At 61.6% G+C, this 27935-nt stretch overlaps 2 protein-coding genes across 3 annotated transcripts; both read left to right on the forward strand.

Moving 5' to 3' along the window:
* The first annotated feature begins 3099 nt into the window (after positions 1-3099).
* SCAMP4 (secretory carrier membrane protein 4) lies at positions 3100-22621 on the forward strand. 2 transcript variants are annotated; one of them, XM_014741316.3, is made up of 7 exons: positions 3100-3204; positions 9733-9780; positions 11931-12059; positions 12371-12527; positions 13892-13993; positions 19050-19167; positions 21022-22621. In XM_014741316.3, the coding sequence occupies exons 2-7, from the start codon at positions 9774-9776 to the stop codon at positions 21199-21201; spliced, it is 693 nt and encodes a 230-aa protein (XP_014596802.1). In that variant the 5' UTR covers positions 3100-3204; positions 9733-9773; the 3' UTR covers positions 21202-22621. The 2 variants fall into 2 exon arrangements, with proteins under 2 accessions (XP_014596802.1, XP_023500103.1); XM_023644335.2 differs by lacking the exon at positions 3100-3204 and adding an exon at positions 8236-8372.
* Positions 6876-8371, forward strand: ADAT3 (adenosine deaminase tRNA specific 3). Its single transcript, XM_023644334.2, has one exon. The coding sequence runs from the start codon at positions 6876-6878 to the stop codon at positions 7941-7943; it is 1068 nt and encodes a 355-aa protein (XP_023500102.2). The 3' UTR covers positions 7944-8371.
* Positions 22622-27935: the final 5314 nt, after the last annotated feature.

Consider the following 27935-nt stretch of genomic DNA (forward strand, 5'->3'; position numbering starts at 1 on the left):
TGCTCATCCGCCTGAAACCGGCCACGGCGGCCGTGCTGCCCTTGGTCAGCAGGTGGCGACAGTGCCCGTTTGATCCTTGGAGAGTCGGGGTGGGGGGGGGTCACAGGGCTGTGGGGGGGATGCGTGGGCGATCCCATTTGTCTTGCCAAAATAATAGTAATAATGACCTCTTCTGTTCACGTGCATGGGGACCTCGCTCTGAGCCAGGCGATGCGGATACCGCATCAAAGAAAATTTCCAGCATTGGTGGAGCGGACATTCTAGAGAAATAACATATCACCAGGTGATCATAAGTGCTGGGAAGACAATAAAATAAAGGGGTCCCAGGAGCGACTTGGGAGTGTTTGAGCTGGGGGCTCCCCCTGACACCCCCTGGTCCTGTGTGCTCATGGTTTTTGGGAGGAATTGGTTGGAACTGTGTGCCACGCGGGGTGCATTCCACCCCATGACACGCAAACTCCCGGCTGCTGAAGTGGAACATGCACACTTAACCGCTGTGCCACCAGGCCAGCCGGCCCCATGTCACTCATTATTAATTATTGTCATTTGGCTCAGCCTCTGGAACCTGGGAAAACAGAGAACAAGGTGGGTTATAATTGTGTGCAAACTAAGGGTTAAAAGGTTGTGCTCATAGAGGTTGGGTCTTAGAATTTGAGGGCCTGGCCCGGTGGTGCAGCGGTTAAGTTTGCACATTCCGCTTCAGCGGCCTGGCCTGGGGTTCGCCGGTTCAGATCCTGGGTACAGACATGGCACTGCTTGGCAAAAGCCATGCTGTGGTAGGCGTCCCACATATAAAGCAGAGGAAGACGGGCATGGATGTGAGCTCAGAGCCAGTCTTCCTCAGCAAAAAAAAAAAAAAAAAAAAAAAAAAGGAGGATTGGCAGCAGTTAGCTCAGGGCTAATCTTCCAAAAAAAAAAAAAAAAGAATTTGAGGACGCTTAAGTTTGCTTTTCAGAAACCAATGTTTTCCAGCCTGGAGGAACTGACCGATGACAGGTGGTTGGCAGCTGATCGACTCTGTGTGTGTGTGTGTGTGTGCGTGCGTGCGTGCGCGCGCACATGTGATCGGGTCATGGAGCCCTCTTGGAGTCTCATTTACCGAGAGCCCTGCTGGGGGTGGTAAAGTGTCCTGTGACGTCTGGGAAGCAGGGGATGGCAACTTTCCCCTCCTTGTCAGGCTGTGGCGGGCTTGCATCTGCCTTCCCCGGGCAGTTGAAGGAAGTCCCCCCAGCGCGTTTCCAGGAAAAGCCTTGTCTGAGGATCGCGGCCGAGGCGGGAAGCACCTGGGGCCCACACAGCTGCCGGGAGCCGCCTGAGAAAGTCAACAGGATAATGAGCCAGATAAACACGAGCCATGCTTGGCGCAAAGAGCGTTGATTTTGGCGCCAGCCCCATGGAGATGCAGGGGTTTTGTAGGGAAGTCCCTGTCCTCCTCCAGAGTCGTTTGCTGACTGCCTTGCAGACGTGGAAGAGCTTATGGCACCCAGCCCATCAGCAGCTAACCAGGCTTCTGACTGATTTCAATGTGCTTTCCGCTGCCATTAAGCTTACCATTAAGGAACCGATTTCACAGTTTTTCCAACCTTTTGGTGCTGGACACTAACCTATCACCACGAATTTTGAGGGTCATGTTGCTTGTGAAAGGGGCTAGATGATGAACAATGTCAAAACAAAAGGGACCTTATCAGTCAAAGATCTGGATTTCTAAAGCACTGAAATTATGACTCTAATTAGCTTAAGTAAAAAAAAAAAAAAAAAAAAAACAGCAAAACCAAAAATCACGGGAAAGCCCAAAGGCTTCCTGATTCAGGCATGGCTGGATCCAGGTGCTCAAACAATGTTTTCAAGGCATGGACCTCGCTTTCTCTCTGGGATCTGCTCTCTTCTGCTCTGGCTTCATTCTCAGACAGGCTCCACTGCTGAGTGGCAAAAACGATGCCCCCCCGCCCCCCGGGAATTCCAGGCTTAACTCTAGCATAATGAGAGCCACTTTTTTGCTCACATTTCAGACAGAGTCCCAGGGCTGACTCTCATTGGTATCGCTGCATCACATGTCCATCCCTGAACCAATCACAGTGATCAGGGGGAGGGAAATGCTCTGATTGACAAGCTTCTGTCTATTGTGGATAATGCTGCTATAAGCATGGTGTCCAAGCATCCATTGAAATCCCTGCTTTCAATCCTCTTGAGTCTATACCTAGAAGTGGAATTGCTGGGTTGTAGGGTAATTCTATGTTCAGCTTTTTGAAGAACAGCCAAACTGTTTTTACCCCAGCTGATGGACCATTTTACATCCCTACTTATATGTCTTTTGGATTCTGAGAAATTAAAAATAGGCAGGAAAACACAGCGAAGAGATTCACTTTCGACATGCAGAAAAATTAGGCATTCCTTCCAGCGACATCCCAATGAAAGACCATCAATATTTTTTTTTTTTTAATAATCAGCAAAACGGGGGGTCTTGGCTAGCTTGACTGGCACATCCAGTGATGGAGAGATGTGTAAAAAGAAAAGGAAAAACTAAACCACACATCAATCTGAGTTTTTATTTAGAAAAGAAAAAAGAAAGTGACCAGCTACAAGCAAAATGGTTTCCCAGAGTGTTGTTTTCTGCAGGAACAGATGCTGAGAATCACTGGGTTAAACCCTGTTTCACTGGAATGAATAACTGGATTTGCTCATAAAATTAGCATGGCTTTCCCGGAAGAGTCAAGAATCCCCTTTGCCTACGGTACAAATGGGGAAACTGAGCCCTGGAGTCAGCCTGGGCCTCAGACCAGAATTGGAACCTGAGTCCATCCAGGTCTCTGGGGACAGCTCCTCGGGAACCAGGTGGCAGCACCAAAGTGTGCTCGGGGAGTGACTGGAGTGGGTGTCGTGTGCCTTTCTGCCTCAGTCTCCCTACTCTACTGATTTTCTCCAAGGGTCCCCAGGGTCCGACTTTCGCCGCCGCCGGGACGGGTCTCGAACCCGCAACTCAACGCTCAACTGCCGGTCACGGGAGCGGCGCTCTGGGGAGGGGCGGAGCGAGGCGGCCGCGCGCGCGGCGTTGTGGGGATTGTAGTCCGGGCCCCGCCTCTGCCGCGCGCCGACCCCGCCCCTGGAACTACGCTCCCGTCGTGCCCCGCGGCGCCAGGCGGAGGCGGGGCGGGCGGCCGGTTGCTAAGACTTGGAGAAGCGCAGCGCTCGCGCTCGTCTCCTAAGGTAAGCGCGTGGCCTCTGGGGTCTCGGGCTCTCGCGACCCGGGCCCCCCCGGATGCGAGAGGGGGCGGCCACGGGGGGGTCTCGGCTGCGGGGGGCGCTGGCCGCGTGGGGAGCGACGGGGCAGCCGGGCCGGGCTGGCGCGCGCCTCAAACGGGCGGGGGGAGCGGCGCGTGTGCGCGTGCGCGTGCGCGCGGGGCGGCCGGGCTGCGGGACTCCGCTCCTCGCGACCCTCGCCTTTCTGCGCGTGCGCGCGCCCCTGCGGCCCGGCGTGGAGGCCCCGCGGGTCCAGCTGCTTCCGGTGCGCGTGCCCGCGGGTCATCGCGGCCAGCCCCCTGCCTCGGGGGTACCCCGTTTGCAGCCTCCTGCCCGCCTTGGGCGCGGGGACCCTCCTAAACGCTCATCATCCCACACGATCTTAATCCAAGGGTGAATTTTCGAGACTACTTCTTATCCGGGCCCCGGGGATCAGGGGTCCTCTCCCGCGCCCCACATTTCCGAGGGTCTCGAGCTGTCATGCACAGGAGGGCCGCTTGTAGGGGGGCCAGGTTCAGGAAGTAAAAGCGCAGGACGCCCCGTTAAATTCGAATTCCTGATAGACGAGGAGTGATTTTTCTTTTAATTGTACGTCCCAAAGATCGCATGGGACAGGCGCACCCCAAAAGATCATATGCGCCGCCTCTGGAATTCGGGTTCATCGGGGCGTCCTAGGTATCACCCCGCAACCCCACTCCATTGGGGGCGTGTTAGCAATGCGAATTCAATTGAGGCCCCGTCCCTTTCCGGTGGAGCCGAGTCCTGGAAACAGCGTCTGGAACCAGCGCCCACCCAGCCCATGGGCGCCTCCGAGACCCCAGCCCTGGCTGTTCCTAATGCTCAGGACTCACTGCCCTGCTCTGCCTGTCTTCCAGGCCTGGCTGTGGGTCACTGCCTCTGAGGAGCCCTCCTGGGCTCCACCCGCCACAGTCGGGGCCCCCGAGAAGCTGTAGGGTGGTTTCCAGGCCAGGCCTGGGTTTTCTTGCTTTGTGCCCTACACAGCCCCGAGTGACAGTGGTGGGTTCCCGTTTCCCGGAGGGGGAAGCTGGTGTGGGGGGTAGGACTGGTGCCTGAGGCCTCAGGGGACAGGGGAGCTTCCTTCCGAGCTGGGGTCAGGGCTCCTTGGGCAGGGCCTGGATGCACCCAGTCCAGGCTCTCTCCGTCCTGACCTGGGGATGAGATAAGGCCTCAAGCCCAAGGGTTACTGGGTGTCGCCTGCGGAGCCTGACTCGCTCGTGGAAGAAGTGCCGTTTCCCGTCCTCCTGGAGCCGAGTTCACTCCTGCTGGGACCCCAGGCCCACAGCCCCTGGATGCCACCGGCTGCCCATTGTCCCCAGGAGTTCCAGAGCACGCCCATTTTCCATTGGGATGCTGGAAGGGTGGGTGGTCCTAAGCCACTGACCCCGTCGCCATTAGGGGTCCCGTCTTTCTGGTCCAGGCAGCCCCTCCAGGGTGTGTGGTCCATGGGGAAGGGGCTGTCTTTGCAGTTGAACCCTCTGTGCCCTGGACAGAGGCAGCAGGCTCAGGACTGCAACGGTAAATGTGAAGGGACCCGCCTGAGCCCCTTGGAGACTTGGAGACGGAAGCTGTTGGCAAAGGGAAGGGACTGAGCTGGGCATGACCCGGGGAGAGCGCAGGCGGAGGGTGTGGGGGGTCAGGAGCTGGGAGAAGAGGAACTGAGGTGCGGTGGCCGCCGCCGCCACGCATCAGGTCCCCCCGGAGTGTTCAAGCGGGAGGTTTGTGGGTGGGTGCTCTGCAGGTGGCCCAGGCGTCACCCTCTGCAGAAGCTGTTTCCTTCTCGTGTAGAACGGGGTATGGACCCATCTTGCGTGGGCCGGAGCCTGCCAGTCTGTCTCGGAAGGCAGGGTCACTGAGCTGGTGAGCGGCCGGCTGCCAGGTTAGGTCCCAGCTCTGCCCGTCCCAGCCACGTGGCTCCCGGCAAGTCCCTTCACCTCTGGGAGCCTCGTCTCGGCCCTTAGAACAGGGATGGTCCCAGGATCTCCCTCCCCGGGTCAGTGGAGATGCAGGGGAGCCCGTTCGTGGAAGCCTGAGGACCCGTGGTGGTCACAGGACCCGCAGCTGTCCTCGAGGCGCCGGGCCTCGTCTGGGGTCTGCTGACTCACATCCTCCCCTCTCGGTCCCTTTCGCAGCCGCTCTGCTGAGATACAATTCACGGACTGCAGGTCACCCACTCATGAGGAGCGTTTTAGTGGTTTTTAATACGTTCACAGAGTTGAATAACTTTCATCTCTATCAGGTTCTAGAACATCCTCATCACGCTGCAAAGCAACCCCATCCCATCAGCATCAGCCCTGCCCCCTCCCCAGCCTGTGACACCCACAAGCCCGCTCTCTGTCTGTGGATCTGCCTGTTCTGGACGTTTCAGGTCAATGGGATCACACGCCGTGTGTCCTTCTGTGTCTGCTTCTCTCCTTGGGCATCGTGTGTTCAGGTCTGTCCGCATGCAGCCATGTCAGGGCCTCACTCCTTTTCACGACTTCATAATACTCCACTGTGTGGGTGGACCCGTGTGTGGGTGGACCCGTGTGTGGATCCGTCAGCTGTCGTTGGACACTGGGGTTGTGTGCACCTTTTGGCCGTTGTGAATTGTGCTGCCATCGACACATGTGTGCAGGTTTCTGTGTGCATGTGTGTTTTCAGTTCTCCTGGGCACATACCTAGGAGTGGAGTTGCTGGCTCAGATAGTGACTGTTTTGTCACTTTTACCCATCCTCCCTAGGGGTTGGTGGCCCAGCCAGCAGCGTCCCGCTGGCAGCCTCCTTTCCTTGTGGCTTGTTCTGTTTTAGTCGGGCAGAGGATGTAGTCTGGGAGGGACAAACGAGGCTGTGTCTGTCTTTTGCCCTGGAGACAGTGAGAGCTTTGTGGCCCGGGGCAGGCCATCTGGGCCGTGGCTCCTGGACTTGGTGTGTGCCGGGAGCAGGATTTGGCATCGGTGCTGTGGGCCCTCCTGGGGGCTCTGCCTGGCACCGGCGTCGGGGGTGCAAGCGGGGCCCCCCACTTCCCACTTCTCACAGCTGCCCCCACGCCTCCGCTCTGTGCATTTGCCAGACTTGCGTCGTGACCTTAGGGCACGTTGTGTTGGATGAGGACCTCACGTGCCCTCCGAGGGACCTGGCCAGTAACCACACGGGAGCCCGTGGGGTGCAGAGTGAGCCGGGGGTGCGCATTGTGAGGGGTAAAAGCAGTTAGAAGCCCAGTTTTTAAATCGCACAAAGAAACAGGTGAAACCAATTTTAAGGATGTGTTTGTTTAACCAAGACACACAAAGCATTACCACGTAAGCACACTGTCAACATAAGGCAGCTGAGGCGGTTTACGCTCTCTCGTCCGTCTTAAGTCTCCGACATCCGGGCTGCATTTCTGCTCAAGGCACAGCTCAAAGAAAGAGAAAGAGAAAAAGTGGTGGCAATTTAAACTCTCTGTAAACCCAGAGCTAGTAGGATGTGGGCGAGAGCGCAGTGGCCAGTGACGCGTTGTCCTTGGGCTGGAGCTCCGGACGAGCCTTCCGATGCGGCGCGCTCCTGGGACGGACCCCTCCGGCTCACCCCGGCCTCCCGCGGCTGACGGATGATGCTCTGCTCCGGTCTCTGTCTCCCACAGTCGGAGCCGTGCCCAGGATGGACCCCGCCCCGGGCGCCGCAGAGCAGCGTGGGGACCAGGAGGCCGGGAGCCCGGAGCGAGAACCCGCGCCATGGCAGGCCCTCCCGGTCCTGTCTGAACAGCAGTGCGGGGCCGTGGAGCTGGTGCTGGCCTACGCTGCACCCGTCCTCGACAAGCGCCAGACCTCACGGCTTCTCAAGGAGGTGTCAGCTGTCCACCCGCTGCCCGCGCAGTCCCACCTCAAGAGGGTGCGGCCGAGCCGCGATGCCAGCCGCCCGCACACGCTGGAGATGCTGCTGTGCCTGGCGGAGCCTGCCGTGGGCGCGCGCTCGCTCGCTGAGCTCCTGCCGTGGCCAGCCGTGGACGCCCGTGGCCTGGGACAGCCCTTCCTGGTGCCCGTGCCTGCCCGGCCGCCCCTGACCAGGGGCCAGTTTGAGGAGGCCCGTGCCCACTGGCCCACATCCTTCCACGAGGACAGGCAGGTGACCTGTGCCCTGGCCGGGCGGCTCTTCTCAGCACAGGAGCGGGCTGCGATGCAGGGCCACATGGAGCGGGCTATCCGGGCGGCGCAGCAGGCGGCCGCGAGGGGCCTGAGGGCCGTGGGGGCCGTGGTGGTGGACCCAGCCTCAGACCGTGTGCTGGCCACGGGCCACGACTGCCGCAGCCCGGCCACCCCCCTGCTGCACGCCACCATGGTGTGCATCGACCTGGTGGCCCAGGGCCAGGGCCGCGGCACCTACGACCTCAGGCCCCACCCCGCCTGCTCCTTCGCCCCGGCCGCCAGCGCCCAGGCCGTCCGCGTGGGCTCCGTGCGCAAGCTGGACGAGGACGTGGACACGGATGAGGACGGCCTCCCCTACGTGTGCACCGGCTACGACCTCTACATCACCCGCGAGCCCTGTGCCATGTGCGCCATGGCCCTGGTGCACTCCCGCGTGCAGCGCGTCTTCTACGGCGCGCCCTCGCCCGACGGCGCCCTGGGCACCCGCCTCCGTCTCCACGCCCGGCCCGACCTCAACCACCGCTTCCAGGTGTTCCGCGGCGTGCTGGAGGCCGCGTGCCGCCGGCTGGACCCTGACACGTAGGCCCCGTGCCTGCCCGCCCGCCGGCTTCCGGACTTCCTCTGCTCCGCGCTGGCCCTGGCCTCCTCCCGGACTCCAGGCGTGGCCCCGGCCTCCTCGCGGACTCCACATGTTGCCCCGGCCTCCCCCGCCGTCATCCAGGAGGCTGTGGTCCTCTCAATTGTAGGGACACTCACGCCTGCCAGCCTCGGAGCCAGCAGCCGCGCTGTTCCCGCCGGCCCGTGGGCGCACGTTTCTGCCCGGACTGAGCTCTCCCAGGACCGGAGCACAGCTGGGATCCAGCCGGGCCGTGGACCGTGGAGCCGTGCAGTCAGGCCTCGTTCCTCCAGCCACCTTCAGCCTCGAGCCCATGGGTTCTCTAGGATTGTGTCTCCTCTGTCTCGGGTCGGAAAACAGATGTGACCTGTAAAATAAACACAACCCCCAAACCAGGTTGGTGTCTGTTGATAGTCACGGGGCCATGCTGGCCGAGGGTCCCAGGTTCGGGGCAGTCCCTCCGCTGAGGGCCTGGGGTTGTAGGGCAGGGAGCTTCTGAGCCGAGTGTGGGCACAGTGGGGCCCCAGGTGTACCTCCCTGCCCGTGTCCTGGGTCTCGAAGGGCGTGCCTGGCCGGGGTGTGTCTCCGCTGGTGTAGCCCGCCAGCTCAGAGTCAGCTGACCCCAAGGCTCCTTTGAGGCCATCCTATGTCTGCTTCACAGGGACCCAGGGGGGTCCAGCGGGGTTCTGCCACAGAGCAGCTAGGGCTAGAAGCAAGGTGTCAGGACTCAGAGCAGGCCCGTTTGTCACATAGCACCGTGCCCTATCTGAGCACCCAGACCCTGCGCGGCCCCGAGGCAGCCCTGCTCTGAGCCCCCCCGAGCCCTCAGCGGGGGACGCCCGTGGCGCAGGGCACGCGTGGGCTCTGTGCAGTGGACAGACACTGGCATGGGCCGTGAGTCCGCCAGGACTGCAGGCAGCCTGGGCTGGGCCAGACAGAAGGTCCAGGTGGGGCTGTCACTGGGCTGAGGGGTGGGCCCTGGGGAACTCGGTGTCACTGGACCCTTCCCACCTGGACTGTCCCAGCTTCCTGCCCCATGCTGGCCTGCAGGCCTTGGTGTCCACGCCCCAGTGCCAGGCGCTGGGGACATTCAGGCCCAGCTGTGCCGTGATGACTGGGCAGGGACTGGCCGTGGCCGTGTGGGCGCAGCCCTGTCTGGAAGTGGCGCCGTCCGCGTGCAGAGCCCCTGTGGATCCGGCGGACACTGCTCGGTTGTGCGCGTTGGGGCAGCCTGGCATGGGGGCTGCTCCGTGACACAGTCATGTGGCTCCCTCTAGGAAGGGCCACTGCGTGCCCGCTTGTCCCTGGGTGCTTCGCTTGGGGTGCAGTGGGGACCTTGGCCCTGCAAGGCTCACGGGGGCAAACCCTGCAGACCCAGAGAGTCTGGGCTGTGTGACTTGCCTGAGGTCACACAGCAAGTGTGCTCACAGTTCTCGGTGACTTGGAAGTGGGACCTTGTGGAGGCGCTCAGAGCCATCCTTTGGCGTGGGGGAGGAGGAGGAGGTGGGAGAGCAGTGGGGGCAGGTCGCTGGTCTCCCAGGAACGTCCTGGCTGTGGCCACTGCGGGGTGGGGCTGCAGCCTGACCCCCTGTCAGTGCAGACGCCCCCCAGGAGGCTGTGAGGCCAGCTGGTGACTGGGGTCCCGCATTTGGGGCTGGCCTTTCGGGAAGAGTCCAGACACCCCCTGGGTGGCCTGGCAGCTAGCACTCTACCCGGCAGCCGTGGGGACCCCCTGACTGTGGCTGTCTCCCCCTAGGTGGCTGCAGGCTTCGCCCCCAGCTGGTCATCACAGCAGAAATGTCAGGTGAGTCTTACCCGGGGCCCTGCAGCAGGCGTCCCGGCTTCTCTGTCCTTCTAGGAAGTGTCCCCGGGCAGCTGGACGCACTGCGACCCCCTCGGGCACGCACCTCACTCTTGTCCCCCAGGCGAGTGTCCGGCCCAGCCGGCCTTCTGCCTCAGGGCTTGCTTTGTCGTTGACATGATGGTGGGCATCGAGATCCGGGCACCTGGGTTCGCACCTGCCCGTGTCCGACAGCACCCTCGCTCCGGCGGCCGCGGTGAAGAGCCCCCCGGGCTGCCCGCCTCGTCCTGCTGGGGATGGGGAGAGGAGGGAGGCGGGTGGACCACGCTCAGCCGGCTGGGGCAGAGCCGGCCATGGACCAGACCCCCGAGGCCACACTGTTCCTCTGTCTGCACACACTGTCCCTCTGGGGCTCCCTATCTGCCAGGAAACTGAGGTTTCACAGGGGCGGGCAACTCGGCTGGCGGTTTTAGCCTCCGTCCTGTCCCAGTGCCTGCTGGCGGGACTGGCTGCTGAGAATGTCACCCTGTCCTCACTTGGCTGGCGGGAGGTGTGGCGTCAATGTCAGGCCGGGAGAGGGGTACCGGTGACCAAGGGAGCAGCAGGACCTGGGGCTGGGGGCCGGAGGAGCTGTTGTGGGGGCCTTGGGACCCGGTCTCAGCTGGGACGGGGATGAGGGGTCTATGACCCGCAGTGGCAGGCTGGAGGCCTCCTCCCAGCCTCTCATCATAGAAGCAGCGAGGGGGCTGGCTCAGAGCAGATTGAATCCCCTGTGTGCTCAGGCTCAGGGCACTCCGTGGCGTCCTGAGGCTTCTCAGTGGCCAAAAGAGTGTGGTCTGCCCGGCCCACCTGCCCTCCTGCCCCTGATCTCGGTGCTCCTAGCCCGGCAGGTACCCACCCCAGGGCCTTTGCACTGGCGGCACCCTCCCCTAGAGGCCACTGGGTTCTCTTCTTCACCGGCTTAGTCTTTGTCCAGATGCCACCCTTTGAATGAGGCCTCCCCCGACCCCAGCACACGTGCCTGGCAGTCCCGCCTGCTCTGTTCTTCTCCCTGACAGCATCTTCTAGCACAGTTACTCAGTTGTTACGATATTGTGGTCTGCCCCTGTGGCACGGTGGCCCCGGGGGACAGAGGCCTCTGTCTGCTTTGCCCCTTGTCCGGCCCTCATCAGGGCCCAGGACACGTGTCCTGCAGCCGTGCTGGGGAGCATGCCACTGTTGAATCTTGTCCTCAAAAGACAGGTTCAAGTCCAGACCCCACTACCTGGGAACGATGGGACCTCGTTTGGGAGTAGGGTCTTTGCAGGTGTAAGTGGGTAAGATGAGGTCACGAGATGGGGGACGCTAACATGATGTGACAGACGTCCTTCTGAGAAGAGGGAGAGTTAGAGACGGACACACAGGGAGAGGCCATGTGACCGCGGAGGCAGAGACGGGCGATGCGGCCACATGTCAGGGATGCTGGAACCCCAGAGACTGGAAGAGGAAGGAAGGACCCTCCCCTGGAGTGTGTGGAGGGAGTGCGGCCCTGCCCGCCTGGATCTGGGGCGTGTGGCCTCCAGGACTGAGAGAGGATAAATTTCTGTTGTTTTAAACCCCCGAGTTTGTGCTCATTAGTTACAGTGGCCCCGGGAAGCTCATCCATTCCCAGTGCCAGAAATGTCTCTGGAGTCACAGGTGTTGACAGCACGCGGGCTCTGCCGCCGGGTCTGTGTTTCCTGTGAGCGCTGGAAGAAGTCACTACAAACGGGTGGCGTAAAATTTATCGTCTCACGTCCTGGCGTCAGGAGTCCAACAGGGTCCCAGGGGCTAAACCCAGGGCGGGCAGGGTGGGTCCTCCTGAGGCCCCAGGGGAGGAGCGTGTCCCGCCTCCTCCAGCTTCCAGAGGCGCTGCGTCCTGGGCTCGGGGCCCCTTCCTCCGTCCGCACGGCCAGCAGTGCAGCGTCCCCATCTCTGCCTCTGACCCTGGGATGACCCTGGGCCCCGGGGATCCAGGGTCACCCCCATCCCAGGGGCCTCGACTTAGCCCGTCTGCAGAGTCCCTTTGCCGTGTGAGGTGACACGTGCACAGGGCCCGGGACCAGGACGGGGACGTCTTTGGATCCGTGACTGAGCTGAGCCGGTGTGGCCCCGCGCTGTCGTCTGTCCCGCAGGAAAGGAGAACAACTTCCCGCCGCTGCCCAAGTTCATCCCGCTGAAGCCATGCTTCTACCAGAACTTCTCCGACGAGATCCCCATCGAGCACCAGCTGCTGGTGAAGAGGATCTTCCGGCTGTGGCTGTGTGAGCGGCGGGCGGGGCCGGGCGGGGCTCCCTGGACCCCAGACACCCAGGCCAGGCACGTCCAGGCCACGCAGCTGCCCCGTCCTCGGCTGGGGAGAGCCTCAGGGTTTTGTGATAAACCTCGTCTTTCTAGTCAAGTTCTGTCCCGGCAGCGACATGGTGTGGGGGACAGAGCCGAGGGGGCCGGCTGGGTGGGAGCCCTTGTCTGGCCCCGTGGTCCCCGCGCTGGTGGGAGCTGGCCTGCCTGCCCTGCCGGCTCGCCCGGGGGGTGGGAGGTGTCCCGGCTCACCCTCCTCGTCGCCCCTCCCCAGTCTACTGCGCCACCCTGGGGGTCAACCTCATCGCCTGCCTGGCCTGGTGGATCGGCGGCGGCTCGGGAGCCAACTTCGGCCTGGCCTTGGTCTGGCTGCTGCTCTTCTCCCCCTGCAGCTATGTGTGCTGGTTCCGGCCCGCGTACAAGGCCTTCCGGTAAGACGACGCCCGGCCCGCACCCCGAGGGGCCTCTGGGAGTGTGTGGGGCGGATGCGCGGCTCCCGACCAAGGCGGTCGGGACATCAACCAGGTGTGTGCTCAGCTCCTCTTGGGGCCTGCACCCTGGCCCACACCTGTCACTCTGGCCCAGGGATCAGTAACTGTCCCTTTCTCCTGTCCGGTTTGGGTGACAGTTTATATCGAGTCTGCAGACTGAATCCAGCTACTTCTTGTTTTGTTTTCTTTTGTAAGAAGCTTATTGAGATGGACTTTATGTAGCACACAACTCACCTACTTAACAGTTCACTGTTCTTAGCATCTTCACCAGGTTGTATGATCATCTCTAGTTCTAGAACATTCCATCACCCTAAAAAGAAGCCCTGTCCCCATGAGCAGTCACCCGCACCCCCTCCCCAGCCCCTGGCACCCACGGGCCCGCTCTCTGTCTGTGGATCTGCCTGTTCTGGACGTTTCCCGTCAATGGGATCATACGCCGTGTGTCCTTCTGTGTCTGCTTCTCTCCCTGAGCGTTGTGTGTTCAGGTCCGTCCACGTGCGACTGTGTCAGGGCCTCGCTCCTCTTCACGGCCACGTAATAGTCCAGTGTGTGGATGGACACACGCGTCTGTTGACGGACACTCAGGTTGTGTCTGCCTTTTGGCCGTTGTGAGTTGTGCTGCTGTGGACATTTGCCCCGAGCCGGCCCCCTGCTCTGAGGCCTGTGCCGTGTTTGCTGCTAGGTGGTCCCTGAATCCCAGGCTCAGAGTGTGTCAGCCTTTCTTGGAGCCAAGAACCAGAAGCCCGCCCACATTTGCGGAAGCTGGAGGAGGGCCGGGGCTCGAGGTCCCCAGCTGGCTCGGGCAGACGTGTGCAGGACAGCACAGCGCCGTGGGCCCTCGGGGACAGCCCTGCTCTGTGAGAGCTTCGCCTCCTCCTCCAGCCCCGGGTCCCCCAGCACCTACCCGCCCTCAGTGCACCGGCAGCGGCCTGGGACGGGGCCCTGCAGCTGTCCCTCGGGCTCAGGGCAGTCTGCAGGGCCCCTCAAACCCGAGATGCACCGTCTGCCCAGATTACTCTCCAACAAGCGCGTGAGCGTGGCGTGCACGCGGGACGTGGTCAAACCCTTAGGACGCAGGAGAGCGGCCCCACGTCCTTCCCAGTGGAGGTCCAGTGGCTGTAGCATCTGTTCAGAGGTGCTGCGTGCTAGCCCCTGCAGTCAGAGCCTGCTGGGCTCGTGCGCGGTGACCCGAGCGTCAGTGTCGGAAGCAGGAGGGAAGCCCGCTTTGCCGTCTGCTGCCCCTGTTCCTCAGGGGCGCCGTCCGGGGCGTGGGCCACGGTAACGGCGTGTCGTTTCCTCCCCAGAGCCGACAGCTCCTTTAACTTCATGGCCTTCTTCTTCATCTTTGGAGCCCAGTTTGTCCTGACCGTCATCCAGGCCGTCGGCTTCTCGGGCTGGGGCGCATGGTAAGCGGGGCCCGTGGGAGCCGTGTGGGTAGACGCGCCAGTGTGACGCGTGGGAGCTGTGGAAACACGGGAGGACACACGCACCGGTCAACGTGGGCCACGTGCTGACAGATGGGCCCCAGAACCCGGGCCGGCCGGGAGGGACCGGGGGTTTGCCCCCTGCTCCTGGAAACACTCTGTGGGGCGGGGGGCCGGGCCCAAAGCACAGACCCAGGGCCACGTTCTGCCGGCCACAGCTGCGTTCCATCCCGGCTGGCTGCTGGGCAGCATGGTCCTGCGGCGTGTCCTGGGAGGAGGACTGGGAGATGGAGAGAGGGCCTGCCCCACAGCACCGCCTGTGACCCCAGCGTCCAGAGAGCGCTCGACCTTCGTTGGTTTGCCTGTAAGGTGTTACAGGACGTTTCTGTGGCAGCTGTACAAATGACTCCAAGCCTAGGGACTTAAAGTGAAACACACACATCATCTCACGTCCTGGGATCGGGAGTCCGACAGGGTCCCAGGGGCTAAACCCAGGTGAGGGCAGGGCAGGTCCTCCTGAGGCCCCAGGGGAGGAGCGTGTCCCGCCTCCTCCAGCTTCCAGAGGCGCTGCGTCCTGGGCTCGGGGCCCCTTCCTCTGTCCGCACGGCCAGCAGCACAGCGTCTCCATCTCGGCCTCTGACCCTCCTGCCTCCCTCTGCTCAGGACCCTGGGATGACCCTGGGCCCCAGGAATCCAGGGTCACCCCCATCCCAGGGGGCTCTACTTAACCTGTCTGCAGAGTCCCCTCTGCCTCGTGAGGTGACACATCCACAGGGCCAGGGACCAGGACAGGGTCATCTTTGGGGCCTTCTGCCCACCCCGGTTGTCTGGCCTCGCAACTTTGGGGTCTTCTCGCTCACTTGTGGGCCTCCTGGCTCCTGGTTTGGGCCCCCGGGTTGCCTTCATTTCCGCGGTTCTCATTCTCGTCACTCTTTTCCGCTGTCCGCTGGGAGCGCTGCCGCGATCTGTCCTGCCCGGAGACAGGTCATGCCGTCTCTCTGGCCTTGGAGGCCTCGTGCGGGTGTTTGCGGCCTCGTGGGCCCGGCTTCTTGAGCTCCTTCTTTGTGGTCCGTTTCCTGCCGTGCCTGCCCCGTCCTCGTGCAGAGCCTTGCCCCGTCTGCTTCTCGCCAGATCTTCCAGAATCTTGCCTCCCCCACATGGCCCTGGCGCTCCCTTCCTGCGTGGGGAGCAGGTGGGCTCTGCGGGGACCCTGAATGTTGCATTCCTTCTTGGCTGACACCCTCCCAGATCTGGGTCTGGAGGACCAGTAATGGGCTGTCTTGGGGTCCCCAGGATCCTCCCAGGAGTGGGGACCCCCGGGGACCCCAGGACTCAGCCATGGTCGTCCTCACGGCTGTGGTTTCTGCAGAGAAAGGACATGAGTAAAAATGAGCAGAAGGAAGGGCATGTGGGGCGGGGGCGGGAGACCAGGCAGAAGCTTCCAGAGTCCTCTCCCAGGGGAGTCCCACAGGACGTGCCTGATTCCCCCAAACCAGATGTGACAGCACGTGTGAGGGACCGTCCCCAGGACTGGGTTCTCGGGCCGGGCATGGGATTCCAGGCTCAGGAGGGGAGCAGAGCTCAACCAGAGCCTGTGTCTGCACAGATGGCTGAGGGCTGGGAGCCCGGGTAGTGTGGCTGACTGAGCCCGAGTCCAGGTCCAGACGCCACTGGGGGCCGGCCTGGCGAGCCGGCCTCTGCGAGGTGGCGGCCTCAGGCCCACCATTGCAGCTCTCTTCTGCCCGGTGCCCCACTTCCTGGCTTCCACGCAGGGCGGGTGAGCCCTTCTTCCGCGGGGCCGGCTTGCAGAAAGGCCCCTCCAGGAGCGAGCTTTTCCTCCTTGAGTCAGGGCAGGACGGGGCGAGGGGACGGGCGCCCAGCAGCTGGTGCCCTCGGGGAAGGGAGTGGCCGAGGCGTCTTCCTCCTCTGTAAAACTAAGAGGATGAGAACAGTAATGACACCGCTGCTTGTGTAGGCGGGCCCTGACTCGTGTGCTCCCTATAAAGGGGCGACATTCCTCCCATTCGCAGATGGGGAGACTGGGCCCAGGCAGGGTGGGAGACGCGAGAGCGCGGGCAGCCGGCCCTCCTGGCTGTGCTTTCTTCGTGCGTGCCAGCCCGGGGCCTGGAGGGGACCACGCTGGCCCTGTCTGGGGCTGAGGGCAGGGAGCCACATCCTGCCTGGGTCTCCCATCCCTGGTCTGTCTGTCCATCATCATCCACCCCCCCAGCCCCCCCACCCCAGCCCTGCGGGCCCCGCGCAGCGGCAGTCCCCTGGGTCACCACCAGGGGGCGGGCAGACCGCGGGCTCTGGCTCGTCCCCGCCCGGCCCTCCTTGGGCTTCAGGGCAGCTCCTGGTGACAGGGCTTTGCTGGGGAGCCTTGCAGGCTGTCCCCGCGCAGAGCGAGGCCCCCAGGAGGCCTGCGTCCGGGCTCCACGCCCAGCCTGTGTCCTGCGTGTGGCTCCATCCGTCCTTCCCCACACGCTCTGGTCATCTGTCTCCCCGGGAGACACTTGCCTGTGAACCTGTAAAGCGGAGGGACTTCTGAAATGTATGAACATGTTGTGTACACATGAGCGTGATGCTCTTCACACCCGACAAGGTGACTGTGACCCCTAGGGCCACAGGGCGCCCAGCGTGCTGCCACCGTCCGTGGCTCTGAGCTTCGTTTCCTCTTCAGCCGGCTTTCTCTGTCGGGCCACTTGGAGGTCTGCAGAAGGGCGCAGGCGGGCCGGAACGCGGCTGTCCCCCGCACCCGGGAGCCCCCCATGGCCTGGGCCGCAACAGAGACCCGCTGGGTGCCTTGCGCCCCTGACCGCGGCTCTACAGGTCCCACCACCTTTCCACCAACATCTTTTCCTGTTTGGATCCCGTGTGGCGTTTGCTTGAGTTTTGCTTGAGCGGTTTGTTCACCTCGGGCGCCAGGTGAGGTCCCCCGCCTCGTGGGTGGCGTCTCTCCCAGGCCCCCGCCTGTGGGCTCCGTCATCCCGCAGAGACTGCCGCAGTTGGGGTTTTAGGGTAATGGCTTTACCCGGAGAGCTTTCACGGGCCTGAAGGCCACCTTTTTAATGAGTGTACAGTTCACTGCTTTCAGTGCATTCACAAGCTTGTGCAACCAGCACCACTGTCTCATTCCAGAACATTCCATCACCCCAAAAAGCAGCCCCGTCCCCATCAGCATCACCCCCCACCCCTCCCCAGCCCCCAGCCCCCATGAGCCCACTCTCTGTCTGTGGATCTGCCTGTTCTGGACGTTTCCCGTCCACGGGGTCACACGCTGTGTGTCCTTCTGTGTCTGCGTCTCTCCCTGAGCGTCGTGTGTTTGGGTCCGTCCACGTGCAGCCGTGTCCGGGCCTCGCTCCTCTTCACGGCCGCGTCGTGCTCCAGCGTGTGGGGGACACGTGTGTCCATCAGCCGTCGATGGGCGCTGGGGTCGTGTCCACTCTGGCTGTCGTGAGTGCAGCTCTGAAGTTTCTGTAAGTTTCCTTGTGGACGTGTGTTTTCATGTCTCTCGAGTGTCCCCCCCGGAGTGAATGGCTGGGTGACCTGGTGACGATTTTAACCTGAGGAGCTGCAGCCGCCCCCACAGGTTCTGCAGGCTGCGTCCCTGTGCCATCCTTGCATGTTCTGTCCCCTGTCCCTGGTTCAAGTTCCTGGCCGAGCGGCCTCAGGGGAGCACCTGGCGCCCCTTGTCCCCTGCCTGCCTCCTGCCCCTGTCTGCAGGCCTCTCTGCGGCCGCCTGCTGCCCCCCGCCACTCTCCGTGGCCTCTGCCGGGTGCGGATGGGATGCGGAGGCTCTTCCCTTGCCTGGAGCCGAGCAAGGCCACTGTGTCCCCTGCTGTTCCTGAGTGGCGTCATCCTGGGTTGTAACTGAGATTGTTCTCCTGGGAGCGGCCGGCCGCCAGTTGGCTCCTGGGCATGTCTGGGAGGCTGGTGCCCCCGTGGAGCCTTCTCCCGTTTACATTCCCACTGGGGGTGCGTCCTCCCTCCCCAGAGACTCCGTTCCTCAGGCTGGCCCCCCACCTGCCCAGCCCCTTTTCCAGGGCCCCGATCCTGTGGGAGATACTGATCCCCAGAGGATGCCCCTGGCAGACCCAGCACCTCTGCTCCAGCCGCCCCACCTGGCCCGGCCCCAGCTGCCCGTCCGTCCTGCCCAGCGTCCACTGAGCCCTCGGCCACTGGCCTTTCTCACACCCCTCACGGCGCAGAGCACTGTGCGCGGAGTGTTGCCCCTCATTTCACAGAGCGAGTACTGTGTTCTCGTGTGCAGGTGTGTACCACACGCACGTGTTTATAAACACTTTCTGGAAGGAGACGTGGCAGAAGGATTGCGTTCATTCCCTCTGGGCTGGGGAGGGGTGCTGGCGGGAGGGAGGCCATTCATTGTATATTCTTTTGAGTTTCCTGGATCTCAAACCGTGTGGTTTTATGACTCGTTAAGAAAAAGTGTTCTCAACAATTCCGTGTTTCCTGTCTGCCCGTTCCCAGAGGCGAGAACGGGTAACGAGATGGATGTTCTGTGTACGGACTGATGACGTCGCAGGTTTCATGGGCTCTTGCTGCTCCTGGCTGGTCTTCCGCTTTCTTTCTTCTCTCTTATGTTTTAGCATCTCCTGGGTATTCCGACGTGCGGCTGTAGCATGATTCATGTTTGTGCTGTCCCAGCCGGTGAATGTTTAGCTTCCTCCCAGCTTCTCGTTATTACAAATAATTACTGTGGCTAAATTCTTAGAAGTTGAATAGTTGGGGTAAAGGCCACACACTCCTGCTGACAGGGCAGTGTCCACATCCTTCCCTCACACACACCAAGTTTGCCGGTTCGATGGCGGAAGAATGACATTCTGATGTGTGTCTTCATTGGTGGGTTTAAACGTCGTTTCTCCTGTTTACTGGCCTCCTGGTACTCCTCGTACAAATTGGCCATCTCTCTGCTAGTTTATCTTTCTTGTTGGTTTGTTGGAGCTCTTTACATAGGAAGGATCGTGCACCCTGCTCTGGCAGACCTGCTAGCACCCACGCTCTCTCTTGCCCCTTGCAGTGGTTGGCTGGCAGCAATCGGGTTCTTCCAGACCAATGTTGGGGCTGCTGTGGTTATGCTGCTTCCAGCCATCATGTTCTCCATGTCAGCTGCCCTGATGGCCGTCGTGATCATGAAGGTAAGTCCTCTGGGTCCTGGGATGTCCAGCTTCTTCCCATGCTTCCTGTCCATGTGCCCCCCAGCCTCGAGGGCTCGTCTTGTTTCTCTGTCAGCAGCAAGAGCCTGAGTGTCAAGGAAGCAAGGGGACCCTCCGTGGTCCGCACCCTCGACTGCTCAGGCGGGGACCCTGCCTGCCCCGCCCACCGCTACCTGGCAGTGAGGGAGGCCTGGGGAAGCGGCAGAGCATGGGCCGACGACATGTCTGCCTCTGGGGGCTCTGTCTGCTGGAGCCCCGGCACACACGTGTGCCCAGGTGTAGCCCACGCCGCCTGATTCAGCCACCACCGGCCGCGCGTTCCCATTTACAGTTAGATTCAAATGGAGTAAAATTAAGTGAAACTAAAACTTCAGCGTCTCCACTTGCGCTGCCTCATTGCGAGTGCTCAGGGCCGACCGTCTCCCCCATTGCCGGTGCTCCAGTTGTTTGGAGCCTCCCTGCAGGAGACGTGCGCACTGTAGCCTCGGAGGCATCGGCCGCACCAGGGTGTGAGACCCAACGGGCCGCAAGGCCCACGGTGTGTCTGCCCAGCCTTCCCAGAGGTGCCGTCCCGGCTGGCCACCCACTGTGTGCAGGGGCGCTGCTCCAGAAGCCAGCCCTGCGCCGGGCGACAGGATTGCCAGCGACATTTAAAAACTGGTTTTGAGGGGCCGGCCCGGTGGCACAGTGGTTAAGTTCGTGTGACCCACTTTGGCGGCCCAAGGTTCGTGGGTTCTGATCCTGGACGTGGACCTAGCACCACTCATCAAGCCGTACTGTGCCAGCGTCCCACATACAAAACAGGAAGATTGATGCAGATGTCAGCTCAGGGACAGTCTTCCTCACCAAAAAAAAAAGGAAAGTTTTAAGTCCCTTCCAGCCTCCTTGCCACGCGCCCTCATGGCTGCAGCAGCATTGCAGTCTGGGCTGTTGACCCTGTGCCCTTGGCTGTCTGGGAGGACAGAGGAGTGCTCAGCGCCCCAAATCCCTCCAGCCGTCTGGACGACCTGCAGGGAGGAGAAGGGAGAAACGAGCAGAAACCGTGAACATCTCTAGAGCCCTGGCCGGGTGGTCTCGGCGAGACTCCGGGACGCGCTCCACAGGGAGCCGCCCGTGTCCAGCAGGGTCTTCCGCTCAGCATGAGAGGGAGACAGACAGGCCACCGGACGGGGTCCCCAGGGGCACTGCAGGCTTGGCGGGTCGCTGGCAGGGTGGTTGCAGAGAAGACAGGTCCAGCGGGACGCAACCACCGCGCAGCCTGACTGACGTCAGGAGCCTCGAGTGGAAAGGCCATTGTCTTGGTTCCTGAATTTGCCACTTTCCAGAAATAGCGCAGCCCAGTGCCCCTAGGGGCGCAGCTTTTCTGGACAGTGAGGAGTCGGTGGTCTGTCCCTGGGGGCTGTGGGGGAAATAAGCATCTGCCTAGAGATGGCTGTTGCGACGGACAGGGTCCAGGCCTGACGCGCCCACGTCACAAGGCCGTCGAGGAATCATTACCCGAGTTTTTTGTGCGTTTCTGCCACCAGGCGCCGCCCCGCGAGGCGGTGGGTGTCAGGCGGGGGCAGTCCCTGAGGAGACACGCCCCAGGCTGCCGGCAGGACAGAAATGCTCGTGGCTGAGGGTGTGCCAGGCAGGGGCAGCTGAGATCAACTCTGAGAGGCGACCGTGGCCCAAGTCCCCGATCCCGGTGTCTATGTGTTTTCTAAAGTTTCCACAAAGACCATTCTGTTACTTTTGTGATCCGTTTAAGGAAAGCGTCACCTGCAGCAGGAATGGGTCTCCTCGTCCCGCAGACCCTTGCTGACTTCTCTGCTTCCCTGCCCTCCCCCCCTGCAGGTGCACAGGATCTATCGAGGGGCTGGCGGAAGCTTCCAGAAGGCGCAGACGGAGTGGAGCACAGGTGCTTGGCGGAACCCGCCATCTCGGGAGGCCCAGTACAACAACTTCTCCGGGAACAGCCTGCCCGAGTACCCCACGGTGCCCAGCTACCCGGCCGGTGGCGGCCAGTGGCCCTAGAGCGAGGCAGCCGGCCTGCCTCCCCCTCCACTCCCGCTGCTGCCCTGCGGCCCCTGAGCCCTGGAGCCTGTACCCGTCCCTCCCGGGCAGCAGCTCAGCCCCTCCCCGAGCTGGGACGGCAGGAGGGCTCCCAGCCAGGCTGCCCCGCGTTCCTCTCCCTGCCCTGCTGGCACAAGGACGCTCTCCTCGCCCCACCGCGCTCGCCCCAGAACCGCGGCGGCCTCACACTCCCCGTGCGGTCTCAGAGGGCCCACCGCGGCCCCCTCGTCAGGGCGCTCGCCCCGTGCCAGGACGAGGGAGCCTCGGCACCGGGTTGCTGGGCCCCTCGGGCGACAGGGGACTTGAGGCACAGCAGCTCCTCGGACTTTTGTCCTCCTGAGTCCCCCACCGCCTGCTGCGGGAGGGCCCACCGGCTGAGCCCTCGGGACGGCCAGAGGCAGATCCGTCGCCTCCACGATCTGAGCGCTGCCCCCGCCCCCGTTTGTCTGTCCGTCCATCCCAGTCCCTCCGCCCCGGGCTGCTCGGCTGCTGTGGGGGCCGGCCTGCCTCCCACCTCCTGCCCACGGTCACTCGCATCCCGAGACGCCTTTTCCCTGTAATGGTTAGAAGTCCACGCCCGGGGAGGCTAAGGGAGAGAGGCCCCACCGGCACCCCGCCCCGTGCAGGCGCAGAGGAGAGCGGGCGGCTCTTGAGGTCACGCCTGCCCTGGGCCGGCCCTGTTCTGGATCCGCGGGAGGCGGGGCGTGCAGTTTCTCAGGAGGGCAGCCCTGGGAGGAGACGGCGACCCACCTCTGTGCCTTATCGAGGAATCTGAGCAGCCTCGCCGTGCTTGCTCCCTTCCCCTTCTGCTGGCTTCTTCCAGACGAAGGAACCCAGTGTCCCGGGGCATCTGCAGCCGCTTTGTGAATGGATGGACCACAGGAGGCCTCCTGGTGGCCTCAGGCTGCCGGGTGCCCCTCCCTCCCCAGCACTGCCCCTCGGCTGCTTCCCCGGGACGCCTGCTTCTAGAAGCCCCCGGCCGGAGGGCCACGCTGTTCCCCGGGCCTGCGCTTGCTTGCTTGAGCTGTTTGTGCCATGGTCCCTGGAGGAAGTGGCTGCATCCAGGTCCCCAGTGGACGAGGCCTCCTGGATGGAAACCCAGCCCCGGGTCTCCTGGTGCCCCTAACGTCCCCGAGCTGGCCTCTCGCACGGAGAGGTGCTCACCGTGGGGCCGAATCTCGTCATGACCCTAACGCTGATGGTGACACAGCCCGTTGGCCAGGTGGTCAGCGAGTGGTCACCCCATGTCGGAGGAAGACGCATGGATTCACCACGGCTCCCCCCTCCCCCGCGCCCCCACTGTCCTTGGCACCTTTGTTAATACGTTGAGGTGGTTTTTGTTATCAGAAAATATCCTGGAAATAAATACGTTCTTTCTGCATCTGAGCCAGCCTCCCTCCCGGGGGGCTGTTTGTGGCACGTGTGTGTGTGTGTCTGTCTGTCTGTCCCCGCCCGGGCCTTCCTCCCAACATAGGGTCCCAGCACTCGGCCTCCAGCAGGATAAACCAGGACCAGCCTGTGCACCTGGCCGCAGGGCCTGTCATCGAGGGTGACACCCCAGACACCCTGCAGTAGGTCTCACCTGTGGACCCAGCCCCGACGGGGCACCTGAACCTCTCTGGGCCCTGAGGAGGGAGCCCGGCTCCACCAACACCACCCCCACCCCTGGCAGCCTCACCCTCACGCCGTGGCCACATGCCACCCCTGTCCCTGGTGGTCCCGTACCGAAAGGACATTGGACAGAGGTGCACACAGAGAACTCCATGTGAAGGTCTCCTTGTTTTTTTTTTTTACATCAACCCATTTTCTTCATGCTCAACGGTTTTCATTTGAAAAATGGAATTCACAGAAAATGAGAAGCCAGTGTCGCTTGCCATAAAGGCACAGTCGTGGTAGAAATAGCTGGAGTAGAACCGGCCAGGCCTTACAGAGGCCCAGCCGGAGGGGCCCCTCCCGGGGCGCATGGTGGGGGCCTGTTGGTGGCAGAGAGTGGACGCCCTACGTGTACGTGGGAGGGAGGGCAGGCGTCTGTCTTCCCACAGGACACTTGGCTCCCACAGAGTGGAAGGAAACTAAGACCCACAGAGAAACTGGACAGACAGCGCCAAGCAAACGGCAGGGGTGGAACTGTGTTCCCCCAAATTCATGCGTGGAAGGCTGCCCCCAGGACCTCAGGAGGGGCCTCATTTGGATATAGGGCCGTTGTAGTCGTCAACAGTCAAGATGAGAGCTTGAAGGTGGCCCCTGGCCCAGTATGACTGGTGTCCTTATAGAAGGGACACCTGGACAGAGACACGCACAGAGAGGACCCCACGTGGAGACGGAGGCAGAGATGGGATGACGTGTCTATAAGCCAAGGAACGCCGAAGATGCCAGCAGCCCCCAGAGCCGGGACAGCATGCGACAGCCCCCGGAGAGGGGCAGCGAAGGTCAGAAAGGAGGAAACAGGAGACTCAACTGAGAGCGCGGTGCTGCGGAACGCGGGCCCGGAGGAACAGGGAGCCGGCGGGCGGGGAGGTGGGGCCGGTGACCGCCCAGGAGAGGGACACGCAGGCCTGCAGAAAGGATCGGCGTGTCGTTGGCTCAAAGGTGACATGCAAGGACGCAGGACGGGGGTCGGGTTGAGGGCCACCAGGGACGAAGTTGAGAAGGGGCCGTTCGCTGGGGCGGCCGTGATGGGACCACAGACCCCAGGGCTTAAACTACACGGATTTATTCTCCCAGTTCTGGAAACTGGAAGTCCCAGATCAGGGTGTCTCAGGGCTGTGCTCCCTCCAGAGGCTCCAGGGGAGGGTCCTTCCTGCCTCTCCCAGCTTCTGGAGGTCCCAGGCGTCCCTGGGCTTGTGGCCGCGTCCCTCCGGTCTCTGCCTCCGTCCTCACACGCCTTCTCTTTCTGTGTCTACCTCTGCTTGCTGTCTCTCGAGAGGACACCATCACTGGATTTGGGGCCCACCCTAATCCAGGATGATCTCTTTTCAAGATCCTTGATTACATCAGCAAAGACCCTGGTTCCAAGTAAGGTCACCGGTTCTGGGACATGGACACGTCGCTGGGGGCCACTGCTCAGCCCCTGCGGGGGGGGACCATGGGCCTTGGAGTGGGAGGGAAAGCAGAAGGCAGCCCAGGGCGGGAGCGGCCGCCAGCCAGGCCCTGCCGAGGCTGCACCGAGGGGTGTGACCGTGGGGGACGGCGTCCCTGGGCTGGGATGAGAGCTGTGTTCATGGTGCAATGGGTGCAGGGGGACCTCAGGTGAGGATATGGGGAGGGGACTTGGGGGCCCCTGGGGAGGTTCCCTGTAGGGGACAGTGTGGGCTGAGAGGACTCAGTGGGACCAGAAGAGAGGCACTCATCTCGGCCAGGAGCAGGGACAGCTCACCTCTAGTGAGAGGAAGCCGGTGGACGAGGAGGGTCCTGCCACAAGTCATTTGTGGCTACTTGTCTGTTTCCTGTGAGCCTGCCTTTAGCTCCGGGTCTGTCCCCCTCGGCGCTGGCGTCATTGGGGCCGGGTCATTCTCTGGGGTGACGTCCTGGGTGCTGTGGGGGGTTGAGCAACATCCCTGGCCCCACCCGCTCGATGCCAGGAGCACCCTCAGTTGTGACAACCACAGATGTCGCCACACATCACCCAGTGTCCCCGGGGGGCAGGTTCACCCCGGGTGAGACCCCCCTGCCTTACCTGCGAGATCTGACCTGGCAAAATCGTCGTTTGTGGAAATGATAGAGCAGCAACTGAATTAGAAAAATGAACACAGGGTTTGGTTTTGTTTAAGTCTGATCGAGGGCTGGAGTACTCGTTACACAGAAAAGCATCGATCCTGATGGAAGGCATTTCCGGGAGCAGGCACGTGAAGGCAACTGGCAGCGATTTCACCTCGCTGTGGAGAGAATTAGCGATCGATCAGGATGACGTCTGATTGATGGGGTTTACCCCGGACCTCCTTTCTCGCAGGAAGCTCGTGAGCATGGGAAGGAAAATTCACTCGTAGATGCCCTGCCTCCAGCAGTGCAGACACAGAGACCCCCCCCCAGGGCCGGGGCCGGGGCGGGGGGCGGGGGGGAAGGCCACGACGTGAGTGACGGGTGTGGACCAGGCTCCGGGGCGGCCACCACGAGACCCACAGGCTGGGGGCTCACATCCTGGAGCCACACGTGTGAGGTGAGTGTGTCCGCAGCGCCGTGTTCCCTCTGACGGCTCTAGGGGAGGGTCCTTCCTGCCTCCCCGAGTGAAACACTAATATTTAGGGTTTGAGACAGAAAACTTTAAAACATTTGATAATGTCATTTTTTAAAAATTCATTACATTTTGGGGCTGGCCTGGTGGCACAGTGGTTAGGTTCGCTCGCTCTGCCTCAGTGGCCCGGGGTTTGCCGGTTTGGATCCCCTGTGGATGCACTGCTCGTCAAGCCATGCCGTGGCAGGCATCCCACATAAAATAGAGGAAGGTTGGCACAGATGTTAGCTCACGGCCAATCTTCCTCACCAAAAAAAAAAAAAAAAAGTTACATTTTAACATTAAAAAATCTTTGTTTTTTTTTTTTCAAAAAAGGGATGAGTGGCATTGTTCTCATTTAGCAAATCTGTTTAACATCTGGCTTCATGGGAGACAGCTGGATTCTCCTGTCAGCTGCTGCATTCACTCCGCTGCAACATGATGCTTTGATCCCAAGACCAAGGTCCAGGGCAAAAGGTTTCTCTGGGAGGCGGGAGGGCAGAGGCCAGGAGGGGGGCAGTGATGAGCCTCCCATGGCTGCGGCCGTCGGGGCTCAGTCCCTTGGGACCCCCTGGGAGGGACTGAGGCTCTGTCTCAGCTTGTCCGTCCACAGCTGGGGAGCTGGGGCATTTATCCTACAACTCTTGGCAACCCGGCTGGGGGCTGGGGGCCCTGACCCTGCCCTCAGGTGGCGGGGCGGGGGGGCACTGGTTTGTGTGCATGTCCGTGTGCACCTGTAGGTGCCTGTGTGTTCGAGGTGCGTACATGTGTGTTTGTGCTTTGCTATGAGTTGAATTATGCCCCCCGCCATTCCTATGCTGAAGTCCTAGACCCCAGCCCCTCAGAATGTGACCTTATTTGGAAATAGGGTCTTGACAGGAGTAATTATTTAAAGTGAGGCCATGCTGGAGCAGGGTAGCCCTAATGCAATAAGACTGGTGTCCTTATAAAAAGAGGACATTTGGGGGCCGGCCCGGTGGCACAGCGGTTAAGTGCACACGTTCCACTGTGGCAGCCTGGGGTTCGCTGGTTCGGATCCCGGGTGCGGACATGGCACCATTTGGCAAGCCATGCTGTGGCAGGCGTCCCACATATAAAGTAGAGGAAGATGGGCACGGATGTGAGCTCAGGGCCAGTCTTCCTCAGCAAAAAGAGGAGGATTGGCAGCAGATGTTAGCTCAGGGCTAATCTTCCTCAAAAATAAAAAAGAAAAAAGAGGACATTTGGACACAGACACACACACAGAGGGAGGACGCCACATGAAGATGGAGGCGGAGACGGGGAGGCGGGACGCCAAGGACGGCCAGCGGCCCCAGAAGCTGGGAGAGATGTGGAGCAGACTCATTTTCAGAAGGACCCAGCCCTGTCGACACCCAGATCCGGGACTCCCGGCCTCCAGATCCGGGAGACGATGAACGGCTGTTGTTGGAGCCGCCCCGTGTGTGGTACTTTGTTGCGACCACCCGGGGAAACTCACACAGATGGGTTGTCTTGTCGCCCGGTCAGTCATTATCTCTGCTCCTAGGACTCCAAGGACCACCACCGACTCCTTCCCCCACGACTCAGAATCTCTCCCCTCCACCTGGTGGCTTCCACTCCCCCATCACGTCAGCCAGGCACCTCGCCTCAGCCCCAGAAACAAACTCCGATGTTTCAACGGCGGCCAGGCGGCCAGGAATGCGCTGGAATTTATTTCTCAGAGTCAATTTATTAATGGGAACTTAGACGCCCATGGAATTGATGGGTGGGTGACTGGGGACCCTGAATCGGACCCCGACCAGGAACGAAGGTGGCCGGGAGGACCAAGAGATGGGAGGTGGAACATTCTAGCAAAGAGAGAGGGCGGGAGGGCAGGACCCTTGGCCTGGCCCTGGCGTGAGCCGCTGTGAGCTGGCTCCTCTTTCCATCTCACCCTCCAGATCCCACATCCCAAAGGGGACCGTTCAGCGGCTGTGTTAGTCTCCTGGGACCCCCGTGACACAGAACCACAAATGGGGTTGCTGAAAACAACTTATTTCCTCCCAGTTCTGGAGGCCGGAAGTCCGAAATCAAGGGGTCGGCGGAGTTGGATCCTTCCGAGGGAGAGGCTGTCCCGGGTCTCTCCCAGCTTCCGGTGGTTCCGGCGATCCTCCGCGACCCTTGTCTTGGAGAAGCATCGCTCCCATCTGTCTGTCTTCGCACGGCCGTCTCCCTGTGTGTCTGTGTCCAAACTTCCCTCATCTTCTAAGGACACCAGCCGTTGGCTGAGGGCCACCCCTCTCTGGGATGACCTCATTCTAACTTAGTTACATCTGCAAAGACGCTACTTCCAAATGAGGTCCCATTCACAGGAATGGGGGCCAGGACTTCAGCATATCTTTTTGGGGACCACGATTCAACCCATAACAGTGGCCAAATCTGGGTCTGTATCTGTAGGAGTCTCCGGGGGCTGCCGTGACAAAGGACCACAAGCTGGGCGGCTCCAGGCAGCAATTTATCCTCTGAC

This window comes from Equus caballus, chromosome 7 (genome assembly GCF_041296265.1).
Source record: "Equus caballus isolate H_3958 breed thoroughbred chromosome 7, TB-T2T, whole genome shotgun sequence".
Taxonomy (NCBI): Eukaryota; Metazoa; Chordata; class Mammalia; order Perissodactyla; family Equidae; genus Equus; species Equus caballus.